This window comes from Poecilia mexicana, unplaced genomic scaffold, assembly GCF_051168715.1.
Source record: "Poecilia mexicana isolate PSO_F unplaced genomic scaffold, ASM5116871v1 scaffold_1, whole genome shotgun sequence".
Lineage (NCBI taxonomy): Eukaryota > Metazoa > Chordata > Actinopteri > Cyprinodontiformes > Poeciliidae > Poecilia > Poecilia mexicana.
In genome coordinates, this window is record NW_028263370.1 from 1,335,527 (window position 1) to 1,362,710 (window position 27,184).

At 39.7% G+C, this 27,184-nt stretch overlaps 1 protein-coding gene across 3 annotated transcripts in view; it reads left to right on the plus strand.

Moving 5' to 3' along the window:
* Positions 1-27,184, plus strand: part of tmem131l (transmembrane 131 like) — a 90,379-nt gene that overhangs the window by 24,252 nt on the left and 38,943 nt on the right. For all 3 annotated transcript variants that reach the window (XM_088009832.1, XM_088010148.1, XM_088010448.1), the window contains exons 5-8: positions 3,377-3,500; positions 3,588-3,704; positions 6,332-6,436; positions 7,305-7,382. In XM_088009832.1, the coding sequence (XP_087865958.1) occupies positions 3,377-3,500; positions 3,588-3,704; positions 6,332-6,436; positions 7,305-7,382 (424 nt within the window). The remainder of the gene's footprint in view (positions 1-3,376; positions 3,501-3,587; positions 3,705-6,331; positions 6,437-7,304; positions 7,383-27,184) is intronic.

Consider the following 27,184-nt stretch of genomic DNA (forward strand, 5'->3'; position numbering starts at 1 on the left):
ACTGGAATTGGAAGAAAACACTGTGCAAAATATCTTCAGAAGTATCAAACTCTAGAGAAGTATATTATATTTTGGTACATGTATCAAACGGTTCATATAACCTAAAAAGACATTAAGCTCTTCATATCACACTTTGAGACGTTACGAACAGATAATAAGCAGCAGAAAATGACAGGGTGACTTGCCGAGATCAGGCTGCAGTTTGCGGTTAAGATGCACTCCAGCCGCCCACTGAGCCTGGAGCCTCTCGGCCACGCGGAGCTACGTTGCTCCAAAACCTCCAGAGTACATTTCAAAGAAGCCTAATTTTTTATTCACTAAATGGATAGATGAAGCTATGAGAACTATTTTCTCGCCTCAAAACATCTAAAAACAATTTTTTGTAACAAATTAATAGTGTACTTAACTCTGGCAGAGAGAACGTCCGGGTCAGCAGACTTGTCAAAAATGAAATCATGAAAATCGAAATTGAGCGCTCATCTGTTTTTTCCATTGCACTAAATGGGAAATTAGATGATGAGCAGAGACGAGCCGTTATCCGATTTTTGATTTTGGTTTGATAAATGAAAAACAAAAAAACGAGTCTATTTTCGTTTTTTCTTTTTTCATTTCAAACGAAAAAAAGAACTGCCTAAAAATACACAGAACCTAATTCTGCAGGTTGACAACATTTTCTGCCCATCCTGTTGAACATAAGAAATAATTCAAATGATTTATATTATGCATTTAGAATGCAGAAGCTAGGCACCCCAAATCTCAGCAGTGCTGGACAAATGTTTTCACAACTACACATAATTGCTTTGGGGAAATGAATGTCCCACTCATCAGTCTTGTGGTTCCCTTTTTATGCAAGTATTGTCAGAACAGCTGACTGCTAAAGACTATTAAAATACTATTAGAAATGCATGTCATGTTTTGAAGAAGTACTAACCCCCACTTAAATGGATAACAAATAAATAAAATAATTAACATGTCCTTGAAAACACTATGATATTAGATATGATTTTATATAGATATTTCATTCAAATCTAAAACCTAGATTTACTGAACTCGATGTCCAGGTTTCATTCTCATGCAGGCCGTGATGGCGTTCCCTAAAATGAAAGTAAAGTCACACTCGGAGACGAGCAGGAAGTGAGAACAGTTCAGTTCAAACTTAAAATGTCTGATGACAAGTCTGTTGCATGGCCTTCTGCACACTTTCCTATGATTCCCATATTGCTTGGCAATAATAGGAAAGTGTAAAACAAAGGTTGAAATGCAAAAGCATCCATGTCTGTGAGCATTGATTTAGATTTATACTCTACAAAGTAATTGTATTTAAATACTTTTTAAAATCTCTGAGTTTTTGAATTTAGTACAAGCCTCAAATATTATTTTGTATTTTCTTTGTTTTTACACAACTTATTCAAATATGGCATTTAGTATAGCTAATTATTTGGAATAAGGCTACAACCCAACATTATAAGCTAGGTGGTAAAAATCATTTGAGAGAATTTCAAAAATTCTGAAACAAAAATACTGTAATGCATGTAAAACTGCTCACATTAGGAAACTATTATGTAAATGTCTAAGCTCACTAGGAAGTCTAAAAAGAGAAGTATTGAATGCTGTTTTGAAATTATGTAAATTAATTTTAAGCTTTCTTAAACTTTTACTCTGCAATGCAAAAAATGCTGAAGTACTGAATGAGACAAGCCTGTTTTAAACTTGAAACATATTTAATAAATACCTGTGCTACATGAGCTCAGCTAAAATTCATAGCACTGAAGTTAGAAATACTGCAGGCCACCAACAGTATTCGTGGAACAGTTGTACTTTCTGTTAGAACCTCACTACCAAACGTGGAGACTGTAATTGCATTGCTATACACCTGCTTTCCAGAAAAATTGCATCTAAAAACCAGAAACACTACATAATAAATAATATACACCCAGAAATGTTTGACTACCTTTGTTGTATCTGACTAGCAGATGAATGTTAGGAGAGATGTGGTAGTTTCTCTATTTTAATATTTTATTGGAGTTTCAGCAAAATAAATCCCCAACCAATACATTCAAATCCACACATCTGTTACATAGATAAACAAAGCAAACCAAAGGGGGAACACCCCTCCCCCCCAAATCTTACTTGACTTTCTGCTGAATTGACTGGGAGTGTCTCAATATGCCATATTTTGTAAAATGTGTTGGCAGAACCATGCACAACATGCCTCTGTTGTTCAACAGATTTGAGAGCAAGTCCTCAATGTATCGCTTATGGGAAAGGGGGGTCTCTCTTTTCCACGATAAGAGTATGAGTCAACGGGCAATCAATATGGAAAAGGCTACAGTTGAAGCATGCCAGATGGACACACCACATGTCAGAGGAACAACCCTAAATATTGCAGTGAGAGGGTTTGGGGAAATATTAATATTCCACGACACACACAGGAACCTTAATACAGATGTCCAGAAGCCCTGCAGTTTTTGGCATTCCCAGAACATATGTCCAAGTGTGCCTTTCTCGCTTTTATATCTTGGGCAAGCCTCTTCTGACCCTGGAAACAACTTTGCAAGTTTACTGTTTGACAAATGGAGCCTATGAACAACCTTAAATTGTATTAAGCCATGTCTAATACATATTGATGATAAGCCTAGTTGCCTGCTGTCACTATGACTCAGTTATTCTCAATCTCATCTCCAGCTGCCACTGTTCTTTGATTTTGTCTAATTAGGGCACTGCTGCTGTATGGATTGATGTGTGGTAGTTTCATAGTGTAAATGGTAGAACATTTAGGCTTATTCAGCTTGGTGTGCTTGCAGGGCAGACGGTATTTATTGGTAGTGAATCATTTTGAATCATGTTTGAGTGTCGCAGCTTAACAGACTGGCCAAGCCCAGAGAGAGATGACCTCAGTCCTGATCTCATAAGTGTTTTTTATAAGCATTCCTTTTCTGCTTACTCTTGTATGTGCTTTTACTGCTGACATCACCAGCTCATTCAGGTGAAATTTGCACAGCTCATAGCTGAAGAGTTGCATCTAGTGAATGTAAATGGTTTCCATCTTCTTCATGCTGACAAAATGCTCAGAAACAGTTTTGCTTTGTTGTACTGACTAATGATTAAAAGACATGCTTTATCTTATGAATGTTAACATGGGATTTTTAATTCTTTTTTACTGGAATGTAGAAAAAAATGTTGACCTAATACATATAACATGTAAACCTTTGTGTAACATTGTGAAACAGAAGCCATAAATGAACTGCTAGAGTTTGTGTGAAAGGAATTTATGATTTGCCTCTTTTGAATGTTTTGCTCCACTTTATTCCTGCTGACCTCAGTGTATTCAGGATGAATGTTTTCCGTGCTGATCTTAATACTCTGCTGCCTACAGGCCGCTGGGGTTGCCAAGAGCTGAAACCATATATATACACAACCCCAGCCAGGAAGTTCCTGTGACCCTGCTGTCAATGTTTCCATCCAGCAGGCATTTTTACATACCTTCCTTTCACAGAAGAGTAAGTATGTTCACAAATACCAGTGTTTATTGTTTCAATGATTTGTGTTTTACTGAAGGGTACTGAAATGTTCTTTTTGTGCTGTAGGTCATACCACCGAAGGGAAAGGCATCTTTTAAACTAATTTTCCTCCCATCTGAGGAGGGCAGTGTAGAAAACACATTATTTATAAACACATCAGCCCATGGGCTGCTTTCGTACCAGGTCAGTATATGAATAACCTTTCCCACTGGGCATTTTTTTTGACTGTGGTATTATCCAGCATTATCAAACCATGTAAAAGTTTTCCACATACTGGACTGTTTCGACCACAGATTCCTGTACCCTATTAGAATTTTATGTGACATACCAATAAAATATATTTCATAATTGTAAAGTCTAAAAAAAGAAGCACCAATGGTTTTTTTATGTACATTTTTTTTACATTTATTTACAAGGAGAGAGATTCATATTGTGGTTTACATTTATATGCAGCACCACTGGGTCAGTACTATACCTGTCACGATAACTAATTTTACTGGACGATAAATTGTCCCAGAAGTTATTGTGATCAACGATACTATTGTTGCTTAGAAACAATTTCTAAGCAATAAAATGGAAAAGGGATAATAATGCAAGAACATTATTATGCAATCTCAAACTCAACAAGATTGAGATTGCCTCTCAATCTTGTTCATAGATTGAGAGGCAATCTATGAACACTGGAACTGGAAGACATTTTAAATATCCAAAACAAACAACAGAAAAAACAAATAAAATTAATTATGAACTCTTTGTAAAAAAAAATTGGCCTTCAAAAAAAGGACAAGTTCAGACCAAGGCACCAAACTTGGTTTTGGTAGGAAGAGAAAAATGATTAATCATGCAAATAAAAATGATTGCAGTCATTTTAATTTATCATGCGATTAATTGATTTATTGTTTGATGTGACAGGCCTAGTCAGTGCGTCATAGTTTCGCCTTTGGCAGCAGTTCATCCTTATGAGATATGTTTCTAACAGATTAACACATCTGAACACAGGGCTTGTGACTCCTTGCATATGGAGCCACAAGCCCTGTGGCAGTAATGTCATCAGACATCAGGGTCTTATTCAGGCGTTGGAGCTTGAAAGTTGGTGTCAGGGCTGAATTATGAATGTATTTAATGTAACTGTTTACATCCATCACTGCTATAATTTTTAATGACTTGCCGCATGAATTAGTTTAATCACGTATGATTTTACTTTCATTTTTTATTTAAAGGAAACACTGCAATTGCAAAAGTTTTTTTTTTTTACAATAGTAGAATATAGATAAAGATTTGTGCACATTTATAATGGAAAAGCAGCTAGTGCCACCAGTCCAAACAGGTGAGGTTTGTGGCGTGCACAACTGATGGTTGTCTGTTGACGCATTTGCCGACCTGAGTTGTGGATTTCTGAAGCAGCTCCATAGTTAACCCTCTTGATTGCATCTATAGTCAAGAGATGCACTCTCTTAAGCTTCTCTTGTTTAGACTGTCAGTTTAGGTGGACAGCCACGTCATTTACAATCTAAATAGCAGGCAGCTATTTTTAGATATCTAATATCTAAAAATTAGATATCTAAATATTAGATATTTTTAGGTATCTAATATCTAAAAATAAAAACGATCTAAATATCTAAAAATATTTAGATCATAAATATTTTCCATTTACGAACTAAATAGGAAATATTTTTTCCATTTACTTCTGAATCAGCGGTGTTCCTTAACATAGCTGAAGGTTAGGACTTGGTTTTATAAGCTAATCTAACCCTACTTTCAAACATCTCCATAGGGTCCTCCCTGATCCGACTGCTACCTTCCTTGGTTTTCATGAAGCTGTTCATTAATGCTCTCTAGCAAATGTCCTATGTTTGCACGCAATCTGGATTTATCCTAAGAATCCAATACGCCAGTGTATTGTATTCTGGACTATATTTTCTGCTTAGCTGTTTTCTGGAGTTGCACAAAATTTATTTTGTAGAACAGATTAATCAGTAGACCTGTCACAATAACACATTTTACTGGATGATAAATTGTCCCAGTAATTGTTGCAGTAAAGAATAGTGTTGTTTTGAGACCATTTTCAAGTAATGTATTAACAATGGCACAATAATGCAAGATTGCTCTGTGAAAGACCAATAAACTTTAATTTTATAGAAACATGTAACACTGGAACTGGAAGATATTTTAAATGTCCAAAAATAAAACACAACCACCAACAACAATAAATTAAATGGAAATAAAAACCACACAACACAAACTACAAATAAAATGGATTATGATGTCCTTTAAAAAATAATCAATTAAATGGAAATTATGAAGTTTGTTTTAAATTATGTGATTAATTGTTGATTGCAAACGTCTTAGAGATGCTTATTAAATTCACACTGCACTTATTAAATGTTGATCTGTCAGGAAAATGCCAATAAATTACTTCAGTGTTTTTTTTGTTGTTGTTGTTGTTTTTTCACTTTTTAAGTTGCTGTACATATTTTGACTTTCCTCTTAGTTTTAAATAACAGAATTTTCATTAAGTGTACATTGGTTTGATTGCTTTTGATTAAATTAGCTTGAATTGTTTTTAGCCTTTGTCTCATTTTAGCACAGTTCTGTTTATTTATAACATGCTAATGTACCTGCCCTCCTTATAGCTCTCATTGTTTTCTACTTACCAATTGAGCTTCCAACAGAGAATACACATCTGATCTTCATTTATTCAAGTTTTATAGTTTTCTGATGACTTTCTAAGAAGTAAATGTTTTTTTTTTTGTATATCAGTGTTTATCTGGAGTACAGTAAGCTTGTCACTTTAACTTTTTTTTCTTCAGGTGTTTGGTGTGGGAAGCCACCAAACTTCATTGAAATCTTCCCAACGAAAGAAAACTCATCTAATGTTCCCTCACATCCAGAGCATAAAGTTGACCCAAACTCAGGTATGCATCCAAATGCTGATGAGCTTGTTCATTCAGACCTTGCATAACAGTCAATAAGAGCATAGTTGGAAACAGCTGATTTTCTTTTTCCTGCTAGCCCAGACAAATATGCTTACACACACGCGCACACACACACACACACACATACACACATGTGCACAGATACACCCACTCTGATTAAATTAGTGGATGGTTGATGGCTAATGGCTGATGTATCGGCAGGCATGCTAAGCTTCATTTTTTAGGTCCGTTGTGAACACAGACACTGTTTTCTCAGTGTTTTTACATTTTTCAGGAGCACACAGCGTGAACACCACCGTCTGACTTGTTCATAGATTGAGAGGCAATCTGAGGCAGTGCAAGTGTGTGTTTGTGTGTGTGAGAGGCATCTGAAACATATTCTCCTCTCCACAACAGGAAGTGAGATGGCAGTTTGAAAATGTCAGTATGGCCATCAGCTCTCACAATAACCATGACTGTTGTTTAATTGGGTGATTTACTGCCAGTTTTTCTCTAATCAGCAAACTTTCATAGTATTGACATGTAGTTACCTTAGTCTGATCTACATATCAGATGTGTATGCGGATGATCAATGTTTAAAAAGGGAAACCAAAAAGAGATGATTAAATTTATCTTTAGGGACAAGGATCTTAGGGAATGCAATCATACAGAGAGGAAATAAAGGATCCTCAATAATGCTCCTTTGTGCACCTGCTTTGCAACACTGTCACTGAAGGAGTTGTCCAGTTGAGCAACAGATTCATGTATAAGGGTGAGGGTGTTACTGCCATTAGTGATTTAGTTTTAGCCAGGTTCATCCTGTCTTCGACCCCCTGCACTGACATGCTGTTGCTGTGTGTTTCTGCAGGAAGATGCCTCTAACATCACCATTCTGGGTCTGCTCCTGGAGTGCAGTTTGCCAAAGAGTTTACTGAACAGTCCTCAGGTACTCCTTGTTTTCTCAGCCTGTCAGTGTTATTTTGCTTTTTCTAAGCCAATGTCTCACAACTCAGGGAAGCTTTACATTAAAATTTTGTTTTGAATTTTACAAACTAAATGTTGTTTTACATTGAAGCAGGAATATAAAGTGGAAAAAAATTAACTTTTTCTATTTGACTTGACAAGAGAGCCAGATTCTCTAAAGCTTTGGCTGGATTATTTACCTTTAGATTTTCTCTCTTACTCCTTGGCGTACTTGGATCTCTTTACAAACATTTAATTGTTTTGTTAAGAGACACTATACTGTAATTACTAAAGAACTCCATGTACTCATTATACAACTCTTAAAAGCAAGACTTCTTAAATGTTACCATTACTGTACTGCCGTAATGGTACCTTTCAACTGTCTCTCCTAAAACACTAGTAAGTCGATGGGTCCATGAGTCGTCATGGCAGTTCAGGGGTTAAAACAGCTTCAGCTTCTTTCTTTTTTTCATGATGTTGCAATTTACTATTTTTTGAACCGGATAAAAGCCAGACCATTTTATAATCTTTATCATTTGTTGTTGTGTTTTCTTTGATAACAGCACAGTCTTGAATGACTGTAACTATTGATTGAATCATTAATGTTGTTAGAGCATCAGTACAAATTTGATGTCAGGTTTAATGTTTTCATTGCAAGAATTGAAACATGTATATTTTGTACGCCCAGTACATTTCCATGACTTTATTTGATACAGTTAACTTTTTTGCTTTGACTTGCTGGCTTGTTGGTCTCCTCTCCTGCACTGCACACCAATCTTCCCTTATCTCAGATATCTTTCTGGTAGGAAGTGTCCCCATACCAGTTTATTCCACACCGAGTACGAGTACCTCAGTTTACGTTGTCACCAATACCGATATTTAGCAAATTGGCATTTATGTATATATTTTTATTTACCTTATTTTATTTCTTAATTTTGAACATGATAGCATAAAATAAGAAACATAAGGAATGGAAGAGACATATTTTTGTAGCCACAGTAATCTTGACGTGTTCAAAAAGGAGTAGTATGGGCTCCTACCCCACAAAGTCATACTGTGTTTTTGGATGGAACCTCATTATTAGATCAAAAAAGGAAAACATTAACGTACTTAGAAGTTACACAATTTAATAGTAAGAACCTTTGACACTATAGATATGTTATATTTTTGAGTCTAACTAAATTAGCAGATTAGCAAATATATGCCACTAAATATAAACACCATTTACTCTAAGTCCCTATATTCATATATACATAGATACAGACATTTACTATATAAATTTATGTCCACCCTTGTATAATCTTAGTTCACACAGTAACGTTTAAAAACAAATTAAATTAATTTACAACAGGGTGACTCCTCTTCTTTTTAAGTCTATGGTCTCTCTGACTGTTTTAACAAATCCTAAATAGAGCAACACAAATTTAGTCTTAACCTTCAGCTGTGCTGAAGGTTGTGCACGCCACATACCTCACCTGTTTGGACTGGTGGCACCAGCTGCTTTTCCATTATAAATGTGCACAAATCTTTATCTATATTCTACTATTGTCAAAAAAAAAACTCCACGCCACGGACCGGTACCAGTCCATGGACCAATTGGTACTGGGCTGCACAAGAAAAAGATTTATATTTCTGTTTTATGCATTATCTGAGTCTGGAGGATCTTTTATTTTGAAAATCCTTTAACCGAATTTTCTCGGTTATGTCTTACGTGCTAACATTGAGCCACAAGCAGCAAAGTGAGTAAGAAACAGATCAGGTGTCTTTGGAAAGTTTCTTTGCAAAGGGGAAAAGGCCCAGAGAAGAGCTGGGAGAATGATTTATCCCGTACCGGTAGGTGATTCCCACATTCCAAGCCCACTCTACATGTTATGCGGCGACCAGCTTGCTAATGAGGAAATGAAGCTTCAAAACTACTTCGCCATCTAGAGACCAAACACTCTGTGCATTTAAGCAACACACTTCGGGTGTTATTGTCCCCCATCACTCATAGATGGGACTGTCTTGTTGCAGAGAAACAAGCTCAGGGCTCCCATTGATTTGTCATGAGTTAAAATTTTTATGGAAGTAAAATGTTTGTTTTTGTGGTGCCTCTGTATCTTATTTTGAAGGGATGTGTTAATGTTGCCAAAGCGACCAGAGTCAGAGAATGTTAGGGCAGTGGTCGAGATGAAAGGAGTAGAGCTTGTGAATCTTAAGTCTGGTTCACACGACACAATTTAAGAATGGTCAGCCGATTTTCCAAATCTCTGTGACAACAGAGCTGATAAAAGTACAACAGGTTTAATCGGTTTGTGTGTCCAGCCACACGGCAGGAGCAACACACCACACACGAACTGATTTCACTCACGAACATCCCGATTCCAGAAGAAAATCTAGTAAGACCCCCAACATACCATATATGAATTTAGAATAAACAAACTCGGATGACGATGTAGAAATAGTAGTGATAGTTTGCGGACTCAAAGAAAATTAAAGCTGCAAGCAGCCTCGAACGGCCCTCGCAGCTTAACGCCGCTCCGGCCTATTGGCCACCGCAGGGGTTCCAGCACTGCCACACGCCAGCCACCGCAGACGCTCTCGTGTGGCTCCCGCGCTCGTCCTCCAGGCGATATGCATTGATGCGTTCGGCAGCACTCCCCGGCGATGCACAAAAAATCTGGTGCAGATTGAGCCATGTAGCAAGACGATACAGCTCTTTGATTAACCTAGTGGGCTCAGTGGAGTCAAATTACAATGTAATGCTATTGGGCTCTTTAGAGGTTCACCAGAGGCAATCATAAAAAGTCTGGTGCAAATCGGATGATGCATGTGTGAATTAGAGACAATCGTAGACATATGGCGAGCATTGCTATTCGCTATTTAGCCATGCCCCCATGGTTCAGCCAGCAGCCAATATTCACAGAGTTCATCATCATGTCATTTTATATCAGTTGGCACAGGATTGATCCCATTTGAATCATAGAGTATAAAGTAAGACATCCACCAGAAAAAACAGGTGACTTCCTTTTGGAGGGGGTCGGGGCTAAGGTGATGTCATCAATTCACCATGTTAATGTGATCAGGGCTGGTCTATAATGAGACATGAAAAGTCTGACGCAGCTCTGACCTGGCATTTGGAAGTTATTGCACATTCATGTTTCATGGAGAAAAGTCTAAGTTTGACACTTAACCACGCCCACATGCTTTAATGTACGAGAATTCTTTAGATAACTTTTCACCTTCAATGTCTCAAGAGTGTGCTGAGTGAGTTTGAAGTCTGTATCTCAAAAGCTGTAGGAGGAGTTCGATCAGATGTGATGTGTATGAAAAAAAGGAAATGGCGGGTTTGATCCAAAATGGCCGACTTCCTGTTGGGTTTGCACCATAGCTCCAAGAGACTTTTTTGTATTTCCTGACAAGATACACACGTGTACCTAGTTTCATATTTCTAGGTTAAAGCATGGCTTGGGGCTGATCATTTAAAAAATTCTATTGGGCGCTGTAGAGAAATTAGGCCACGCCCACCAACGACTGTTATGGATTCCTGTTCGGGGATGGATAAGGATGCATCCTAGTGAGTTTGGTGCAGCTCGGCTCAAAAATATAGAATTTACTGCCAAATGTATGGCAACGGCGTTACAGGTCACTTCGCCACACCGCCATTGCCATGCCCTCCGTTGAAAACTCTTGGCACTTTAAATCAAGTGAGACCAACTTATGAGAGGCCACATGGGCCAAAACTTACAAACTCTCTTACACGTACTATCAAACTCTCTCACATTCGCTATCAAACTCTCTGACAGAGTTTGATTGCAACGGAAGTTAACTTAAAATTTTAGTTTCTGATTGGACCCCAGGCAGGCTTTTCAAAATAAAAGCGGACCTCCGGTTTATGTTTGATTCATGTTTCTCTCCTGCGGCTTTAAAAATGTAAAACTTTGTGTTAATTGATTTGCTAAAGGAAATCATGTATCTGAAAATAAATTAAAACATATTATGTGGGCAAACAATTCTGTAAACCACATATCTGCTACCTCAATCAAAATTGCTGACATTTGACATGCAAAAAACTCTTTCAGATTACATAAACAATACCTTACCAGGTACTTTTCTCACGTCAGGATGACACAGGGACACCTATAAGACCAATTTTAACTGAGGTTGCACATATGTGCTTTACAGGATTTTTTGCCCACACAATATTTTTTTTCAGATACATAATGTCGTTTTGCAAATTAAAATCCTCTATGGCATGGCGTTGCCCTCAGGCAACAAACCACATTTCTGTACCTTACGTTGCTCCTTTATTTTATTTTTTGGGGGGAATGATTTAAAATACCTCCAGACATATTTTTGTCCAGATAAAATGGGTATTGAGGTTCATGTGACCTTTTACTTAGAAGAGGAGCAGTCCTTTTTATGACGCGGAGGCGCATGCTACACCTTGCCTCCTACTTTTCTTCATGTTTAAATTTGGGTCACTCTAAAATATTTTAATATCTGTAAGTATGTAAAGAAGCATTATAGATCATTTCAAGACAATTTTTTTTATAATTTATATGCTAAAACTGTTTTTTTTTTTGTTTGTTGCCTCAGGGCAACATTGCGCAGTTGGGGGGCCCTTTTGCTCAGACAATATTATTCTAATGCGATGATATGCAATTGATTACAAAATAACTATCAAAGCCAATTTTTTTACTTTATTATTGACTAGCAGCAACAGGAGATAGATGCAAGATCGTTTCATGGACAAAATGTGCATGGCTCATAAGCTGGGGTCATTCCCAATGAAAACATGAGGATCCACTGTACAACCATTATTTCATTGTTTGTTTATCCTCAAAACTGACTTCAGTCCCAAAGGGTGAAGAGCTGGTCATCAATGAACAAATGGCCCCATTCCAAGGCAGGCAAAGACTGAAGCAATACCTGCTAAACCCAAATATACGGGTCTGCAGGGTACTTCATATGGCTGGTGCAGATGGTGTTCCTTACAACTTGAAAATCTACACAGGGTGAGCCATACCACCACCAAATCTACCAGATATGGGAGCTGGTGGAAATGTTATCCTTTGCTTGGCTCAAATTCTACCGAAAAAATCAGAACTACAAACTCTTAAAAAGAAGAACCTGCAGCCCTAAGTCCTGTCACTGATGTGAATCTGGTTGCTACAACCCATAGATAATCAGATAAACAGACGGTGATTCCCAGGTATGCCAATAACCAAGAGCCAAAAATGTGATGCACACTTTTTTTCACATCAGCAAGCAATTCATTCCTGATGTTTAACATATAATAGGGAAAAAGACTGATTTCAGCATCCTTAGTGATTCTAACTCTGCCAAACATACCCATGTACAAACACACAAATGGTCGTTTTAGTCATTTGCTTAAATGTACCATTCATTAATGAAAGTTAGTTGTTTATTTATATTTGGTGAGTTGGAACCATGTGTGATTTATTTTTGTCAAAAAAAAGTTTGAATATAGTTTTTGTTTGATTTGTATTTCATTTCTCATAATCACTGTAGAAAACTTGGCGTTTTAGACCCCTTGTAGCGCAATGTTGCCCTGAGGCAACAAACCCAAATCCGGTTCCGGGAGGTGTCAGGGTCCAATTTTATGATTGATATGTAATTAGGGACCAACAAGCTCCCAAAGAATGCAGGAAAATATTTTTCCCCCAAAAAAATAAAAAGTCATGCCATAGAGGGTTAATTAACACAAAGCTTTATAGCCTGTTATAGCCGCCGGAGAGAAACTTGATGTATGAATCAAACATAAACTGGAGATGCGCTTTTAATTTGAAAAGAGAGCGCCATAACTTGTGCTGTCACGCACATTAAAATCGAGTGCAGGCTGGCTTTACTGCCATTTCCGAAGAGACGGCTAGCCCCATCTATCCCACTGATAGATGGGGTTTCCGATGCTGGCTGTCAGCTTCTAAACACTTCTGATAATGCTGACATTACTGTAGGAGCGCTAACGATGCCATTTAAAATATTAGTTGCCTCTGTTAGTCGCTGCCGCTCAGCTATTTTTCTATCCGTGAAAACCTGCCGACTCCTGCCTGGGGTCCAATCAGAAACTGAAATTTTAAGTTAACTTCCGTTGCAATCAATCTCTGTCAGAGAGTTTGATAGTACGTGTAAGAGAGTTTGACTGTGAATGTAAGGGAGTTTGACTGTGAATGTAAGAGAGTTTGACTGTGAATGTAAGAGAGTTTGATAGTACGTGTAAGAGAGTTTGACTGTGAATGTAAGGGAGTTTGACTGTGAATGTAAGAGAGTTTGACTGTGAATGTAAGAGAGTTTGATAGTACGTGTAAGAGAGTTTGACTGTGAGTGTAAGAGAGTTTGTAAGTTTTGGCCCATGGGGCCTCTCATACCAACTTATCTGTCATCCAACACAGAATCATCTTGATTAGGTCGAAAGAGCCAGAGATGGAGCTTTCCAAGGGAAACAAAAAAGGCACTTCCTGTTCTGAGGGGGCGGGGCTTAGATGACATCAGACTATGACGATATAGGAACGTAAGGGATCCAACCAGGATCACTCCTGTCAAGTTTGGTGCAGCTCTGCTTAGAATTGTGGAATTTAGAGCCAAACGTATAGCAACGCCGTTACAGGTCACTTCGCCACGCCGCCACGCCCACCTACTGCATCGAAAACAAACGGGGTTGTAATCCAGATTACACCAACATGTTTTCTGTCTGTGGACACAGTTTGATCTTGATTAGCTCAAAGGGGTCAGAAAGGGACCGTTCAAAGTAAAACATGACACTTCCTGTTCTCAGGGGGTGTGGCCTAAGTGATGTCATCATTTGACCATTGGGTATTGTAGGGCACCCGATGATCAATCACTGAAAGTTTGGTGCCTCTGTGAGTTTTTGTGTAGGAGTTATAACAGTTTGGTGTTTCATGGTGAATAGGTGAACTTTGACCTCAGGAAACCCCTTTTAGCAGGCACGAAACAACAACTTTTAATCGGGCATGCCTTACGAACGACCTGACCGAGTTTGAAGCTCATCGATCGAAATCCCTAGGAGAAGTTCGATCAAATGCGAAGGCTGTAAACGGCCAAAATGGGGTCAAAATCGGAACTTCAATCCAAAATGGCCGACTTCCTGTCATACTTGCACTATGACAATAATGGGCTCTTTGCACCTAAGGCGTTGACGTCACATCTCCAGGAGCTAATGCGGCTCACTTTTTTCCGCTTTGAGTTACCATGACTGGTAGAAAAGACTAAGTCGTATTTCAGATGCAAAAAAACAATACTATTAACATTGTTGTCTTCCTAATATAATGGGCTTTTAAGTTTTCGTTAATTTCCAAGCGATCCTGAATTAAGAAGATGGCTTGTAAATATCTGTCGCTACCAGCTAACGCCGCACAGCAAAGTTTGCAGCCTTCACTTCACTCCGGATCAGCCTAAAACTACCGGGGATACGGATGGTAAATAAAGGAGCCTCCTGAGTTATTTCCATGGAGTCACTTCTATATTCAGCCTGAAAGAGTTTATGGGAACCAGAGAGCAGACCAGAGCCAGACAGCCGAGCAACTGATCCGCCTGTACATCCTGCTGTAAACACCGTCCTATCTGAGCTCTGAACAAGAAACATGCAAAGGTAATAAAACGAAATAACACGGAGACATGAAGCAACACGGTCATATTTTTCTAAAAGCAGCAACTTTGAACCTGAACAGCTGAACCAGATCTCTGACACCAGAGCTGCGCTACTGTTAAGCTATGAGGCTTGTTGAGCTTCGTCAGGCTTCGTTAGTAAAAAGCCCGAACCGTAACCTCCCCGTTAGTCTCTGACACTAACGACAATAAACACACATAATATACTTGAAAATAAGATAAATACGTTGTCAGTTAGAATGTTTAGATACTTAAATAGCACATTTTACAAGAACAATGTCCGAGAATATTGCCTACTAGCATAAGCTAAAGTTAATGTTAGCCACAAAGTTTAAGTAAAACTCACCTTCATGTCAGTGAATGTATAACGAGGCGAACATCTTAAAACCTTTCTCCAGCTGACTTGTTGGGGCTTCGGATCGATGTACAAACCTTGGCCAAGCCCTGCAAGCACCTAATGTAAATGATATTTGTATTGGATCGGAAACAATCGAGCCACTTTACCCCGAACGCGGAAGCTGAGGTGCAAAGAGCCCATTGTAAATTCTGAGCGTCTTGGGGAGCTCTACAAGTGTACCAAATTTCATGTCTCTGCGATGAAGTAAGTTAATAGGAAAGGGTCTTTTGAAAGTTGCTAGGTAGCACCGTTGAGCTGTTTCTTTTGCAATTTTTGCGTTGACCTTAAAATACTTAAGTTTTTCACAGTCTCGACGCGTCCACCAAGTTTGGTGAGTTTTTGAATATGATAAAGTCTCCAAAAAGCCAATTTATTTTACGGAAGCATAATTATAACTTACAGCACAATTTCAATAGGCCTTCGCAGCGCTTAGCTGCTTGGGGCTAAAAACATTGGATAAAAGACTGTGAGAACAGCCGCTTTATTTGCGGCGTGTGGAAAATCCCACACGCTGCGATAAAAGGACCAAGACAACCCAACATGTTGAATATGCCTGATTTTAGATTGGTTCTACGTAACACACCACACACTGCAGGATGATCAGTTGCGATTATGCCAAGCGACAATCTTTGAACTCAGAACATTCTAAGATTGTCATAAAGGGAAAATCGGGGCAAAAAAAATTTAATTGTGTCATGTGAACACCCCCCACCCCTGTGGGCCGCAGTCAAATTGCCGAGCCTTGACTGGTCCGCGGTGATAAAAAGGTTGGGGACCACTGCTTTAACAAATTACGTAAGATTTTTTGCTAGAATTTAGATCTATATCCCAACCTAAAATTATTTGCTTGATGGTAGGTCGTCTTTCTGTGGCGCATACATACACAGAGAAAGCCAAAAGAAAAAGTGCAAACAAGTTGTCCCCCCGAGGGGAGTGTTTGGATCAAATAATGTTTAGAGTCTTACCAACTTCTGATCACTTAAATTGGTGAAATGTTACATGTTTCCAAAACTTTGTTACTGCAGAGAAAAAGTTTAATATATTCTGCTTGATGATGACACATCGTGGATTATTTATTCAGCTTCTTGAATATTAGTTCAACAGAATGAAAAGTAAAAGCACTCAAATGCATTGTCATTTTAAAAATTAATGGGTAAAGAGGATGCTGCGGTGGAAACACATCCCATCTATGCAGGCCTTAAATCCTCGATGCGGCTGTCACAGGTTCAAGTCCCAGCCTGATGACCTTTGCCACATGTCCTCCCCCTCTTTTATTACCCTCTTTCCTGTTTGACCACTCTCAAATAAAAGACTCTAGAACCAATAAAACCTTTTAAAAAAAATTGCTAGGTAAAATAGGTTGACAGGATTTTTTTTTGACTGCTGATCTAAATGGCTGATGATGGAAAAAAGTCTAGCATGACCTATACATTTTCTTCCCCCACCATCTAACTTCTCTGTTCTTCTGTTCTTTTGGAGGATTAACAAATAGTGTATTACCACCACCACCTGGTATGAAGTGTTGTTTATTCCTTGAGTTGCATCACAGGGCAGCCCATTAAGTCCTGCAAAACAGTGGTCGGTTTGAAGTGTTTACTTGACTAGTATTATTTTGCTTTAAAAATAGAGGTGATATTTAGAAAGCAGTATTTGTGAATAAAAACTTGGAGGATTAAATCATCGATGTCATAATTTGACTCTTCATCCCGTTAGACCCAATTCTATTATATCAAAACTTTAAAGTGAAATAGATTTTTTTATATGTATACAAAATCCAGATTTGAAAATCTTCTCAAGAAATGGTAATAAAGTTGCAATTGAAAAAAGGTGTTCTGCTGTCACAAAAATGCACAGGAACGGGTATTTACAATGAATTTCTTTTGCAGAAAGTCATTAAAAGGATGAACTTCACACAGAATTCTGAAATAAAAAAAATTGTGGGAGTAGAAAAGAAAGCTATTTGGTTCTTATTTTCTCTAGGGATATCGTCATAATTTTTAAACAAATGTTTTTTTATTTTTGAGTAGCAGGGAGTATTGTTGAAAGTTGACAGTGTTTGTTAACGATATTACATTTTTTATCTATAAAGTCACCGTCAGATATTAGGGATGCTTGGATCAGGTTTTTTGCTGCCTCATCCATGAAGCTGATCTCAGCCAATCACCAATAACTGCCGATAGTATGGATTGGCTGTTAATTTTTCACTTTAGATATAGATATGTGATCTGGAAAAATGATCTGGCAATAAATTCACCTAATTTAGTCATAAAACATGCAAAAATATTTGCAGGCACAATACAGCAGCTATTGAGTCAAAAGTACAACTGAAAAACCTGCAATCAGTAAAATACCGTATTTTTCGGACAATAAGCCGTTACTTTTTCCCCTCACTTTGAACCTTGCGGCTTATAGCCCGGTGCGTCTTTTCTGTGGATTTTTCTTCAACCACCAGGGGGCTCTTTAGCAGGAAGTGAATCATTGGAAGTCAAAATTGGAAATCACAGAAGAAAGTGCTGATTTTCATTTAGAACAAGCACATGCTAGCAGCAGGCACGACAGAGAAATGTTTTCAAACTCATACCTCCTCGTCATGGAAACCACACAAAGAAGTTCATATAATGTAGCTTTTAAGTTGAATGCTATCGATCTGGCAGTACAGAACGTTAGCCGCTGCACGTAAGCTTGGTGTGGACGAATCCATGGTTCGACGTTGGAGACGCAGGGCTGCGTCCTTAATAGCAGATTTATCTTGTGGAAAACCGAGAGCGGCAGAGATACCAGCAGCTTATATCCTGGTGCGGCTTATATATGTACTTTTCCAGTTGTTTTTTTTTGGGGTTTTTTTAAACATTGTGGGTGGGGCTTATAGTGAGGTGCGCTCTACAGTCCAGAAAATATGGTAATATTTAACAATAATGTTCTCAGTACCATAAATATATATGAGGGAAATAAATCTCATAACACTGCCTATGTCGGTAAAAAAGGAAACATTCGTTCAAAGTCAAATACAGGTTCCATCAAAATAAACAATCCTAAGTTACTAAATCAAAACTTTCTGAGAGCCTGGCCAGCTAATTAATGCTGGTTCTGACTGGTTGTTTCTGACTGAGCTGAGTAATTCTGCAGAACACAAGGAAGAGGCAGAGGAGATCGATTTTTTTATTTTTCAGAGATTATCTGTCTTATGCTTGGACAGTAAAAGTATTATATATCTGAAATCTTTTTTTAAGTCACATTCTGCAGCCTTAAGCAGACGTTCAGTGTGAGAGTTCACTGCTGGGTGGAGGTTGAGCGGCACCCAGCTTACACCACCAGCTCGAAAACTTAAATTAGTTGGAAGTTGTGCGCTGGTTTACCTGCTGTCTGGCCACTTCGAATGTCTTTTTTTTCCTGCAGTGAGTGAGCCTCGATGTAGCCAAACTCTGTCAAGAGCTTATTTTTTAAATGCCATATTAGATTTGTTGTGTTGGTGCATTTTGACGTGCTTCACCCCGAGGTAATCTGCCGCAACACACAAACGTCCCCATTCACTCTGAGTGTTATAGTTCCACGCGATAGGATTTGTTGCTGTGCGCCTGCGCAGTGTGAAGGAAAGAGGAGATGAGCTGCACAGGCAGGCTGCAAAGTGAGATAAATATGATCGGTTTTGGTGATCGGCGACAAGAAACAGTGATTGGCGATCACCGATCATACACTTTTTCACGAAAATCGGCCGATTATGATCGATCGGCAGACCTTTGTCAGATATAGTCCTTTTAGATTAACGGCTGACATGTAATCATACCTTTAATTAGCTGAATCATAGCGGGAGGAGTTGTCTTTAAGGGTATATTCAGACCAACCCAGAATTAGAGTCCTGAATCAGACTCTAATCCGTTTGTCTAGGAATTCCAAGTTTTTGGGGAGGTCTGAATGCAAATTTGAATTCCAAAACGGACTGAAAAACCAAACTCTGATCCACCTGAAAACCTAGTTCTTGGAACGGTAGAAAACCTGTCTGAATGCACCCTACCTAGAGACCGTTCCAAAAGCAGGAAATTAGCCACAGTGCAGGACATTCTGGTCATATATTACTCTCTGCTCTGCGGGTTAACGAAGATGTTAAAGTAAGGTAAGGTAAGATAATTTTATTTATATAGCACATTTTCAGTAACAAGGCAATTCAAAGTGCTTCAGTGTTGTGTTGGTTGTCATATCAACGAGTCTCCGTGCCGACACAGAAACCGAGGAAAAGCAGCATATAAATGGTTTAAAGTTGTTTCACCTGTTTATCAGCTTAAATCCCATTGCTGTGGCACTGTGCAGCTGCTGTAATTTTTAAACCTTTAACAAATGACAAAAACGGGACTGATTGCCTCATTTGTTTGAACATAATCATCAAATAGGATGGAGGAATTTGCTTAGTCCTCTCTTGCATCTTGATAGAAACCAAACTGGGAGAATACTTACAAACATCAGCAATTTCCTCAGCTTTAATTTAAGCCATGTTTATAGAAATCGGGTAAGAAATAAAGGCGTTGCGATCATTTTTGTGATTCCTGCTCACCCCGCATTGGAAGAGCCTGGTTTAATGGACAGACTCACCGCGTTGTAACGGTGCCTGCAGGAACGTCGCTAGCACTGGTGGGAAGTAACTGTACATAAGTACAATTTTCATGTATCCGTACTTTACTTGAGTAGATTTAATAATGGATACTTTCTACTTTTACTCCACTACATTTTACAGTAAGTATCTATACTTTCACTACATTCCTACAAAACTGACGCATTACTTGTTACATCCAAGTCGCATTGCCCTGTTTTTCCGTTAAAATGTGAAGTTCAGGGACTTGAAGTGGCACCATAAAATCCAAGCAACAGAGCTTTGGAACCTATGTCACTGCGTGTGACGTTTACGTCTCGCGTAGTCGCTCGGCGCCATCTTTGTTGACCACAGAACAAAGCAAACTAGTCAGAACACCGGTGTTTTCTTTGTGTTACCGACTGCAGTGAAGTTATTTTCAAGTTGGATACTGGATATCCCGTGCTCCGCGGAGTAAGGGACGTTCAGCTCAAGGTTGACACACGTCTACTGCCTGCTGCTTTTGGGTACACCGCCACACCACATCATGACAAACCAGATGAAAGAGCCCATCTTTAAAGATTTAATGTGTAATTAAACAATAAAGGTTACAAGTACATTTTATGAAATACATTGGGTATTTGCGCTCCGCAGAGAGAGGGACGTTTAGCTCAAGGTTGATCCTATTTGTGAACGCTAATTTCAGCCAGATGTTCTCTACCGCTCCCTCCTCAATTGCTCGGAGCTTCACGTATGGACCGTCAATTTCCAAGCCAAACACTCCTGTAAATAAATGCCTTGTCTTGTGACTGATACAAAAAAGTGGTAATTCATTCTACTACACGAGACACACTATCCTCTATTAAAATTTTAAGTCATATTCAATATTTTAAATAATTTTATTAAATGTTTTCTTCAGTAACTTCCAAATCGTGTGCCCCATTAACTCAAAATCTGTGTGAATTGTTCTACTAGACTGCATAGATGAGGCACACTCATCTTTATTACATTTTAACACTTTTTATATTTTTTAGCTATTTCTGTAGTCAGAATTTTTTTTTTTTCAATAGCTTCTAGGTCATGTGACCTATGAACTCAAAATCTGTATGAAATTATTCTACGAAACTATATAGATTGGGCATACGGTAAAGACCAAAAGTTTGGACACACCTTTTCATTCAAAGAGTTTTCTTCATGTTCATGACTGTGAAAATTGTAGATTCACACTGAAGGCATCAAAACTATTAATTAACACATGTGGATATGTACCAAACAAAAAAGTGTAAAACAACTGAAAATACGCCTTATATTCTAGTTTCTTCAAAGTAGCAACCTTTTGCTGTGATTACTGCTTTCTCTTGATGAGCTTCAAGAGGTAGTCACCTGAAATGGTTTTCACTTCACAGGTGTGCCTTGTCAGAATTTGTATGATGGCAAGACAAAAGCAGCTAAGTAAAGAAAAATGAGTGGCCATCATTACTTTACGAAATGAAGATCAGTCAGTCCGAAAAATTGGGAAAACTTTGAAAGTGTCCCCAAGTGCAGACGCAAAAACCATCAAGCGCTACTGTTACGGCCCCCCCCCCCCTTTGTGAGGAGGAGGGGAGTAACACGACAACCATAAAAACTTGACAGAGTCCAAGTGAATGTTGTAAAAAGAAAGGATTTATTGATGACAAAAATCCCAGAAGGCTCACACAAACTGTGGGGGAGAAAGGGGCGGTTAGGTGGTGCCAAATCAAAGAAAATAATAAAACAAAACGGGGCCTATCTACCGACTGTGCTAAAGAAACAAAAGAAAACAAAAACCCTGCCTATCTAATCTAACAAAAGTTTCCACCAAAACTTTACATGGGTGGCACCCACCTGCTTACCTAGTGTATCTAACAGAAAAAACACCTACGTGATGAAATGTACAGGGTACCCCAAACTTACCTCACCCTCTTACTCCCACCACAAACCTTCACACAAAGAGGAACAAGTTATGCGTCAAGTAACAAAGACAGATCCCAGCTCTCCCCAGCTGGGCTGCTTAAATAAGGCCTCCCTGGATGCTGATTGGCCCATGGTTGATGAGAATCAATCAGGGGAGATTGACACCAGCTTTTCCTAGTACCTGTGAAGAGACAAAGGGGGAGGGGAAAGAGAAACAAACAGCCTGGCAGGCATGTAACACCCCCACCCTTATAAGTCCAAACATAAATGTTTGGAATACTCAAGGTAAAAGAAAACAAGCTCAAAAAGCACATGACAAAGCATCTGCCAATACATTCTCAGACCCCTTTTTGTGGCAGATCTTCAGGTTGTACTCCTGAATGATCAAAGCCCACCGCATAAGTCTTTGATTTTGATTGTACATCCTGGAAAGAAAGACAAGTGGGTTATGGTCTGTGAAGACAGTGACTGGTTCCACACTCAAGCCAAGGTAAGCTTCAAAATGCTGTAATGCCAAGAGTAGTGCAAGCGCTTCCTTCTCAATGGTAGAATATCTACCTTGATGAAGATTAAACTTCCTTGAGAAGTAGCTTACAGGATGCTCTATGCCGTCTTCATCCTCCTGCAGAAGGACAGCTCCTACCCCAACAGCACTGGCATCTATGTCCAGCTTAAATGGCAGACTAAAATTTGGGGCGGAAAGAACAGGAGAACATGAGAGCAATCCTTTTAGATGTTCAAAAGCATGCTGACATTCATCAGACCAAGTAAAAGGTGTAGAAGGGCTGGTCAAAGTTGTTAAAGGAGCAGCTACCGTAGAAAAGTTTTTACAAAAGCGACGGTAGAATCCTGCCATCCCCAGGGATCGACGCAGCTCCCTCCTGCTTGAAGGAACAGGAAAGTCAGAAATTACTTTGACTTTTGCATCCACAGGACACACTTTTCCTCCACCAACCTGTTGGCCCAGATAGACAATGGTACCTTTACCAAACTCGCACTTTGACAGATTGAGTGTCAGTGAGGCAGCTGAAAGACGTTTGAAGACCTCAAGCAAAACAGAAAGATGAGTAGACCAGTTATTTGAATATACCACAATGTCATCTAGATATACCCGGCAGTTTGGCACATCTCCCAGTACTCTATTTACAAGCCTTTGAAATGTAGCCGGTGCATTACATAGCCCGAAAGGCATCACTGTGTACTGAAGAAAACAGTCTGGTGTAACAAAAGCTGAGATATCAGAGGCCTGTTTGGTTAGAGGTACTTGCCAATACCCTTTCAGCATGTCAAGTTTAGTGACAAATTTTGCTGGTCCGATTTCATCAATACAGTCTTCAATGAGGGGTAGCGGTTGTGCATCAAGGACTGTGACAGCATTCACCTTACGAAAGTCTGTGCAGAACCTTGGACTTCCATCAGCCTTCATGTCTAATAGACATGGAGAACTCCATGGGCTGCAACTTTGAATGGCGAGTCCATTTTTAACAAGGTACTCCACTTCTTTTTTTATGACCTCCCTCTTTGTGGCATTGACACGGTATGCTCGCTGCTTTATAGGTGCAGGATTGGAAAGAACAATGTCATGAGACACCACATTAGTCTTGGTAGGAACATCCCCAAACAGACATTGGAAGTCTGATATGAGTTTTGTGATGTCCTCCACTTGGTCACCTGATAAATGTGACAAATAGTCAGGCAGGTTAGCCAGTATTTCACTATTACTAAGCCTTGCAACTTGTGGAGGATCTTTGCGTGTTACCATATCCTCCTCAGCTGACTTTGACACACAGGTTACAGGGGAAATGGCTTCAACCCGATTCTGGGTTGGTTGGTCGGTCTCTCTTGAATGATACAGTTTTATCATATTGACATGACAAAGCCTGGTCTTGCGGCGGCGATCAGGAGTTTGAACAATGTAGTTTGTTTCACTAAGTTTCTTTTCTACCACATATGGTCCAGAGAACTTTGTTTCCAGAGAAGAGCCAGGGATGGGCAGCAAGATCAAAACCTTATCACCAGGGTTGAACTCACGAGTGACTGCTTTCCTGTCATAATGTTGCTTCATTTTGACCTGCTTTGAAGCCAAGGCTTTCTGCGCAAGAGCGCAAGCTGCCTGAAGGCGCTCTCTCATCTTTGAAACATACTCTGGAATGCTCTTTACAGAGCGAGAGAGTGAGATTAGTTGGTCTTTAAGGACATTTAAAGGTCCCCTAACCTCATGTCCAAACACAAGTCCAGCAGGACTACAACCTAAAGTGTCCTGCACTGTTCCACGCACAGCAAACAATAGAAATGGGATACCTTCATCCCAGTCCTTCTCTGTATCCATACAGTATTTTCTCAGCATCGCTTTTAATGTCTGGTGAAACCTTTCAAGTGCACCTTGGCTTTCAGGATGGTAAGAGCTCGAGGTGACATGCTCTACACCCAACTGTTTTAGTGCCTGGGCAAAGGTTCTAGACTTAAAGTTTGTGCCCTGGTCTGTTTGGACAACTTTGGGAAGACCAAACACTGAGAAGAACTTTACCAGAGCTTTGGTAATCATGGGAGCTGTGATCCTCCGCAGGGGCACGGCTTCAGGAAACCTGGTGGAAGCACACATTATAGTCAAGATGAACTGGTTTCCACTTCTAGACTTTGGCAAAGGCCCCACACAATCTACAATCACCCTTCCAAATGGTTCACCCACAACTGGAATTGGGGACAAAGGAGCAGGAGGTATAACCTGGTTTGGCTTGCCTGAAACTTGGCAGACATGGCAAGTACGACAATAAAGTGAAACATCAGATTTGAGACCTGGCCAAAAGAAGTGGTTGAGAACTTTGTTATAAGTTTTATTTATACCCAGATGCCCCGACAGTGGGTGATCGTGTGCTAATGCTAGCACCTGCATGCGGTACCTTGTTGGCACAACCACCTGATTAATGGTACTCCAGTCTTCCAAGTTTTCACCAGCCCAGCGTCGCAACAGGAGACCATCATCAACCATATATGCCACCTTCTTCCCCTGGGCTTCCTCCTGGGTAAGAACAGAAGAATGACATTTCAACAGAGTCGTGTCCTGTTTTTGAGCAGCAATGAATTCCTCCCTGGAAGCTGGTAATTTCATCATCTCTGGACCTGGAAGAGGAAATACATTTTTAGATTTGTTGAGTTCAGTCTCTGATCCAGCTGATTGAGTCTGCTCTGTAGCAAGAAAAGAGTCAGACAAATCAAGACTGTATTTCTTTGACTGGGCCCGCGTAACCACACAAGCAGGGAAAACGTCAGGCATTGGTTCAAAGACCACACTTGTGTCAGGTGTGTCCAACACCTCAGGCACAGGTAATACTTTTCCACCTGCCAAGTCATTCCCTAGAATAAGATCAATCCCCTTTATGGGCAAGGTGGGAAGAACAGCAACCCTGCAAAAACCACTCACAAGAGATGAATTAAGGTGGATATTATGCAGTGGTGCAGATACAAAAGTCATTCCAATACCTTGAACAACCACTTTGGAGTGACAAGATGACATGACGGGCAAAGATAAAATACCCTCCCGAATGATTGTCTGGGAACCACCTGTGTCCCTCAGGATTTTGACTTGTCGGCCATCCTTTGGATCCCCTGTTAAAGAAACAAGACCCTGGGTAACAAAAGGTATGAAACAGGGATCTAGTTCATTCTCATTTTTAGCAGTTTGGTTGCTGGAGTGCGACACATTTTTAAGCAACCCAACACCTTTTGTCTGTGTTGCCAAAGCCTTGCTCTTTAATGAAAGGCAGTCAGCAATAACATGGCCTTTTTTATGACAGTAAAAGCACTCCCTTACCTCACGTGGAGAAAGAGATTGCTGCTTAGCCTCAGCTTCTGACTGAGTGGGGTCAGGTTTTTGTTGACGAATGTTCAAAACTTTATCTGCACGAGGTACAGACACAAATACATTCTTGTGTGTCAACATAAACTCATCAGCGACAATGGCTGCTTTAGATAAAGAGGCCACCTTTTGCTCATTCAAGAAAACCACCAGTCTCTCGGGCAATGTGTTCTTGAAGTCTTCCAACAGAATTAGTTGGCGAAGGGATTCAAAGTCACCTTTAACCTCACTTGCAGCACACCATTTATCAAAAAGTAGTCCCTTCTCACGTGCAAACTCCACATAGGTCTGGCCACTAGACCTCTTATGGTTCCTGAATTTTTGCCTGTAAGCTTCAGGTACAAGTTCATAAGCACGCAAGATTGACTTTTTCAGTACCTCATACTTCATGCCCTCCTCTGTTGACAGTGATGAAACAACCTCCTGTGCTTTACCTATGAGCTTGCACTGCAATAGAACAGCCCACATCTCCTTTGGCCACTCCAGTGCCACAGCAATCCTCTCAAATGCATTGAAGTAAGAGTCCACTTCTGACTCCCTAAACACAGGCACCAAAGCAATATTCTTGCTGACATCAAACTTGTTTTTGTCTGACACCACCTGTGGAGAATCAGAGTACACAGATGAACGAGGAGGCGAGTTGCCACGTGAAAGCCTCATAGCTTCTACCTCAAGCTGTTTCAGCTTAATCTCTTTTTCAGCTTCAATTTCCAACTTGCGCATTTCAAGTTTGAAATCAAACTCAGCTTTTCTTACCACCTCCCTCTCCTGTGCCTCCAGCTGTAGGCGAGCCAGCCGAACCTTGAGTCTGACATTACCACTGGAGCCACTGAGTTCTGGTGACACTGGATCAAACCGTGGTAAAGTCGCAGGGGGCACCTGTGGCTCTCCCAACCCCCTTGGTGGCGTTGCCATTACAGCAACTCCTTCATCTTTCGAAGGAGGGAGTCCTAAATCAACAGAAGGATCACAAACATCTATATCCATTTTACTTGGGTCCACCAGGACTTTAATCTCAACCAGCTTTTGAACAACAATGTTCTTAATTTCAGCTTTTGAAAAGTGTTTTTTCACTGAAATGTCAAAATGCTCAGCCAGACATAACAAGTCGTCCTTACGACACAGTTCCAGCTGTTCATGGCTAGGAGCCTGTACAAAATCCTCTAAGCTGAAGCTCATTTCTAAACAGACACAAGGATCTCTCAAATTATTATGGATGTCTACAGCTCAGGGAAAATGGTGAGATCCCGAACGAGCCCCCACTTGTGTTGCGGCCCCCCCCTTTGTGAGGAGGAGGGGAGTAACACGACAACCATAAAAACTTGACAGAGTCCAAGTGAATGTTGTAAAAAGAAGGGATTTATTGATGACAAAAATCCCAGAAGGCTCACACAAACTGTGGGGGAG